The 6382-nt window shown below is 33.6% G+C and overlaps 1 protein-coding gene across 1 annotated transcript; it reads right to left on the bottom strand.

Annotated features, from left to right (window-relative positions):
* Positions 1–618: 618 nt before the first annotated feature.
* On the bottom strand, positions 619–5105 carry LOC108474145 (chorismate mutase 1, chloroplastic-like). The gene is made up of 6 exons (XM_017776066.2): positions 4546–5105; positions 3794–4019; positions 3617–3703; positions 1910–2053; positions 1085–1177; positions 619–987 (listed from the first exon to the last, which is right to left on the bottom strand). Exons 1-6 carry the CDS (start codon positions 4734–4736, stop codon positions 742–744), a joined length of 987 nt encoding a protein of 328 aa, XP_017631555.1. The 5' UTR covers positions 4737–5105; the 3' UTR covers positions 619–741.
* Between the last annotated feature and the right edge of the window lie 1277 nt (positions 5106–6382).

The following is a 6382-nucleotide window of genomic DNA, read 5'->3' as shown; positions in this document are numbered from 1 at the left end:
GTTTCGACAACTCAGATTTAATAGGAGAATAATATTGAGGAGAAAAAATCTGATTTGCCATGCTTCTATTGGAAATAGATAGGAATGATAACGTGGAATCACAGTTTTATATAATATTTTCTCTAAACTACATATAACTGCATAATCTCCAGAATTTGAATCTAAAACATAAGGCATTGCAATGGAATACAACTTGTAAAGCATATTCTGAGTACTTGCCAAAGAAACCTAAAGACAAATCTACAATGGTAATAGAAGAATCGTTTTTAGAAATAATTGAGAAGGAAGCTTTCGGTTTTGATCGTTCATCGATCAAGTGTTTGGAGAAGATAACTTTCTTGTGACAGTACACTAATTGGTTATGAAGTAGTGGTTAAAGAGAGCATTCTACTATTTAATGAAAAGAAATTGGATCTGAAGATATATCTCTTAATCTATATGTATATATATATATATATCTTTGCAGTTGATTTCCATAGGAAGGTTAAAAGAATTTCTTAAAGAAATAGAAGTAATTAGCAAGAAATGAAGAGATTTTTATTTTTTATTTCTTTATTTTGACTAAGTTGCAAAAGAAAAAAAATATCTCGAATGACTATGAAATTAATGTGGCAAATCTTAAAAATAATGTTATAGTTTATATTAGTGCCTTCAACAATTTACAACATCAACAAACAGCTAATGAAAAGTTGATCCCCTGTGACTTTTTATCTCTGTTTCATCATAAACAGCTTACATTATTCATTCGGGTCCGTCTAACCTTCTCAACAGGTACTCCACTTGGACTTCCTTCGTCAATGGCATGATCCAGTCCCCGTACAAGTCGGCTACCAAGCTTGGGTTTATTTTGTAAACCGGATCAGCATCCTTCATGTTCATATTATCCGGCACTACTTGTCCGTAAGTTCTGGCTTTCATTTCTACTCTTTTCTTGATCGCTTCTTCCACAGACGGATATGTGAGCAACTTCATCAGCCAATCCCTGTCCTGCAAAAATAAAATAAAATTTAAGAACAAATAATGAGAACGCAATTCAATAAAGGTTTCAATGAACTGTTCTTTAAATGAAACTGATAAATAATACCTGTTCTCTAATTGCAGCTCGATAAGCATCCGGAGATGCCTGGTATTTACATTCTGCCACAAATTTTCCATAATGCATTCTCTTCGAAAGAGCCTGCAGTCACACATAAATGTTAAGCATCCAGCGGTTCCCAGAACATCAAGTTGTTGGAGTACAATAACCAGTTCGATGGAAGAACTAATCGGAACAACAGGTATCTACACATGACATGAAAACCTTATTCGACCAACAAAGCACATACATTCGAGAATCAGCCTCAAAATTGGATAACATAGTCATCAATGGTTCACACTTAAAGAAATACAAATGGAGTAAACTCCTACAGTAAGACCTGAGTTTATGTTGCTCCGAGTCTTCATTTTTCTTGAAGTATCTATGTCCATAACCTGATACATATCTGGACATGGATATGAGGATAGATCTCCAATGACTCAAAATATATGGAAATCTTTGAAACAAGTTAAAACATACCGACGTCAGACAAATACATTGTTTAGTTACTAAAGATCAACTCTCCATGATTTAGTGCCCAATATAAACCAAGAAGACTAGTTTTGCAGGTGAATTAATATACAATTTGCTGTCAATTTCAAGCAATGAAAAAAGAGCAATGCTACGAAACTCCCCGAGTCGGAGCATATGTTATTGGCAGTTAGAGAAAGTCTTGGTCCCACCTCATCCTTTGAAAAACAAGAATGATAGACATAATACCAAGTCAGTCACCATTTTAGACAAAGGCATGTAAGGTGGCATATTATGGGCATGTGAAAAAGCGAGCAGAAACTGAAATGGAAATGCAATCGAAACTTGTCTTAAAATATTTACCTGCAAACATACAGTGTCACAAACGGCAGTAGATCCACAATTCCCATCATCTCCTGCCTTTACTAATCTGGGAATAAGATTTCTGAAGTACATTTGCCACACTTTTGGATTTATGTTTATTGAATCAGCAGCGGGATGTAGTACCTGTTTGATTGTCAGAAAAAAAAGGCTCCAGTAAGAAGTTAAAAACTTAGCAGTCGCCGCATAAAATTCTGAGTGTCAAAAAATGTATAAATATTAATAATGTTGTGCGAATAGGATAAAAGAGAGTAAATTATTGTACTAAAAAAAACACTAGGTTAAATTTCTAAAAAAAAAATTATTGGAGCAAATGGTAACTTCCTAGATAGAATCTCCCTTCAATGTAATTTAATAGCCCAAACACTACTGAATATATTTCACTGCAAAAGATACAAGTGAAAAATTACAAATACAAAGAGAAAAAGATTGTTTTGGGATTGTATCTCCAGTAAATTTTCATATCTTCAATCTCCTTGCAAAATAACATTTGATAGTGCCTTCAAAATTCAAACTTCAAGATTTAACACTGATCAAGTCCAAACATAGTATAGTTGAAGGAATCTCAATTGAAATTTTCTGGATCTTTACGTCACCTTCTTGGATCTCTCATACAAAATAATATCAGACATCAATGTGCTTTGTCTTTGCATGATAAATTTGATTCTTTGTTAATTGAATAGCACTCTGACTATCGCAATGCACTTTTTAAAATATTTCTATTTAATTTCCAGTTCACCAAGCAACCCTTGAAGCCAGTTTGCCCCTTTTACGGCCTCTGTGATTTCCATATACTTCGCTTCTATCGTAGATAAGGCAACTGTTGACTATAAAGTAGAATTCCAACTAACTAATGTATTTGCAACAGTAAACACATAACTAGTAGTTGACCGTCATTGTCCAGATCACCAGCATAATCTGGATTAATAATATATTACAAAATCCATTGTATTATGGATATATTGCAAAATCTATTTCATAGCTTCCCAATGCTCCTTTCTTGGATCATGCATATATTCTCTTTCTGAATCATTCTTTAGCGACATAGAGACATTAACCTTGAAATGATGAGCAAGAGGAGGGCTAATAGGTTTTGACTTTTCAGTCATGCAAAAACGCTTTAACTCGGATATTGTTTTTAGTCAAACAACGCCTCTTCAAGCTTTTATCTCATTATAATAAATAGGACGATAGCATTACTCAGCATAAGAATTTAAATGTTGTATTCTCATGATGACAAGAGGAGCATCATTCATCACCAAAATGGTAATAGGAATCTACAAAGACCCTCCAAATATGGAAAATCTTTTTAAAAAGTTTAAGCATACTAATGTTGAACATGTAATCATATCAGACACACACTGTGTCACCCAAGTTTGAGTAACATAGATGACAAGGGTTATAGAGAAGAACTCCCTAGTCTTTCAAGAGGCTACCTAAAACTGATTCCCTAGCGAAAAACTACGTTTTTCCATGAATTATCATTTTACCCTGTCAAATATGAATCTAAGACAGACCTCAACATATTCCATCCCTTTACAGCTAGAGTGATGGCAGTAACAAATACTTAAAAGTTCAAATAAAACACAGAATACGAGAATTTGGACGTATGGAGCAATGAACAAAAGTCCAAGGCCACTGCAAAAGAGCGAAAAAAGTAATGCCTACTATCCGGTCCTATTATTTTACCTGTGGATATTGCAAAGGTGGCAACAAGGGCTCAGGTAATTCATCAGGGAAGAAAGGATGCTCATCCGGGCTCCTGTACCTGCCAACCTAACATGCAATTAAAGGGTTTATGAGAAAAGCAACGTGGATTTTGCTACACGTATCTCCTTTCTCCCTATGATTATTGACTATAAATACCTTGGCATGAAGCTTTTCGCTTTCTCTAAGCATATATTCAACTAAGGAGCCATGGAACCCATCCATTGAAAAGGCATCAGGGTCATATGTATCCTTATTATAACAATATTGAGCTCTCTCTAGAAGGCTAAATATAATGCTGTCCTCTTGTCGAATTAACGAGTACCTCACTGCCTCGAGGGTCAAGTTCTCGCTCTTATCCACCCTTGGCTTGATTCTTGTTGATCTAAAGAGATGTTACCATAACATTAAGTTATCAAAAACCTTTATCAAATGTCAAAAAGAAATCAGCTACTGCACCATGGAAACACCAACGGATTAAAAAAAGATTCAGAAAGTGTTTTCCACAATGTTGGCCAGAGCACTCAAATTGGAGCTCTCCAGAAGGGGGGAAAAGTAATTGATTCAGTAGTGACATGATAAAGGTATAAAATCCATTCCAAAATAAATTTTAAAAAATTCAGTGAGAAAAAAGGAATTCAGACATTAATCAGCCAGGAAAACATTTTCTTGCCAAACATCAGAATAACAATTAAATTACAAGATTCCAGGAATCCTAACAATGGAATTATAAACAACTGAAGCATTGAAACGAACGCAATTATAAAGTAAGGTCAGCGAAGTCCACAGTCAAGCACAACCAAAGCAAAAGAACAGAGAAAAAAATAAAGAAAGAATAAATTTTCAACAATCAAAACCCTGAATTGGAGTTTTGAACAAAAGAAGAGGCAAAAGGGAGGATAGTTTTATACCCAATAGAGTTGGTGGAAGCATGAATAGATTGAATGGCTGTCTTTGACAACCTTGCAGAGCAATGGAGCTTAAAGATGGGAAATTCCCTGGTTTGTGAAGTTAAAGGAAAACTGGGTCTTGAAAGTTCGGTGGTTCCGTTAACAGAAAACGAAGCTGGAGAAGAAGAAGCTATGAACAACTTAGCTTCCATTGATGCTACACAGAAAGACCTTTTCCAAAGAAATAGAAACACTAAAGAATGCAAAAGTTTGAAGCTTTGAAACAATGAATCACTGCGAAAATTGAAAAAAGACAAAGGATACGTATATGTGAATAAAAAAAAGTAAAAAAGACTGGAAGGATACGTATATGTGAATAAAAAAAAAGTAAAAAAGACTGGTTCGTGGGTTCCTTGTGGTAGGTGAGTTAGGTGGTGGAAACTGAAAACAGAAAACAGGGGTTGGTGGAGTATGTATGAGAAGCCAATAAAAAATATGAAACTTCAAAACAATGAATCACTGAGAAAGTTGAAAAAAATCCAAAGGATATGTGTACGAAAAAGTAAAAAAAAGAAATTATAAAAAAGGAAAAAGGACCTGTTTCGCGGGTTCCTTGCGGTGGTGGTGGAGTTGGTGATTGGTGGATGAGAATCCACTAAAAAACCAAAGCTTCTTTAATATAAATAATAGATTGTATGTGCATTAAAGGAATTTTTGCTTCATTCCTAAAAGTAAAACAAAGAGTCGTCCAAAACTAAAATTACTTGACTTAATGGTCCCCTATTAGTATGGTCCCAAGCTTCTCACTCTTGCAGAGTTCAAAAGATGCTTTAAACTTGTTGAAACTAAGTTATTTATTTATTTACTAATTTATTTTATTAAATTTATGCGATTGGTATTTTTCTTAAAAATATTTATTTCAATTTATCATAATAAACTATTTTTTTATTAAACAATTTTTTTATACTTTTCATATCATTCAATATCTTTCAATATTTGTATAATAGTTACAGTCACATAATCAATAGCAGTCAGTTTTTATCTTTAGTACTTTCATTTACCCTTATTAACATAACTTCGGACGCGGGCGGATCTGTGATCCAACCCACACAGGGATAGCATACGGTGTTTCATCGTAGGAGCGAGAATACACCGTAACAGATATAGAATAAATCCACGGTCAGTCTGAGTACCTCTTTGGAACGAATCCGGACGATCACGATGATCGACACATATAATGTCTCATCGACACACAGTCGGAATATCCCTGAACACTTCCAATCCTATGGCATGCCAACTATATCCGACTAGCCCAATACAGTTGATAGGGATTTCAAAACTTTCAAATTTTCAGTTTCATTTCAATGTACTTTTCCATATCAATCGACATGCAATTCAATTTCAATACAATATACATTTTTTTAAATTTTCATTCAATATTCACATACTATTCACATATTCAATTCAATATCAATAATCACCAATAATTCATGATTTTTTCAATTCAATACCATAATAATAATACTTACCATTCATATTAAATAATAAATTCAACAAATAATTATTAAATTCAGGTTTATAGAAATACAAACCGAATTTCTCGAATTTACTCAATATCCTCGTTCACTTTCTCCTTTCCCTTTTTCGATGATGTTTAGGTGCTTCGTTGGCTACATAAAATTTAACATTTAAAATTATCAATATATATTATTTAACAACACATTCTTTAATTTCCATGTAACTTTTACTAAAATTCCAATTTAGTCCTTCCACCATAACCATTCTTTTTCTTCAAAATAAATCATGTATTTTCATTCAATTATCATTTTAAACTATCCCAACTCTTTAATTTCAACAT

Source organism: Gossypium arboreum, chromosome 11, assembly GCF_025698485.1.
Source record: "Gossypium arboreum isolate Shixiya-1 chromosome 11, ASM2569848v2, whole genome shotgun sequence".
Classification (NCBI taxonomy): domain Eukaryota; kingdom Viridiplantae; phylum Streptophyta; class Magnoliopsida; order Malvales; family Malvaceae; genus Gossypium; species Gossypium arboreum.
The sequence above is the reverse complement of the archived record's forward strand: the minus strand, read 5'-3'. Positions and strand labels throughout refer to the sequence as shown.

Coding starts and splice junctions, on each gene's coding strand:
- LOC108474145 (XM_017776066.2), bottom strand. CDS start 4,736: ATGGAAGCTAAGTTGTTCATAGCTTCTTCTTCTCCAGCTTCGTTTTCT. Junction 4,020..4,545: donor GCTTCCACCAACTCTATTGG/GTATAAAACTAT, acceptor ACATCTCTTTAG/ATCAACAAGAATCAAGCCAA. Junction 988..1,084: donor GAGCTGCAATTAGAGAACAG/GTATTATTTATC, acceptor TTATTTTTGCAG/GACAGGGATTGGCTGATGAA.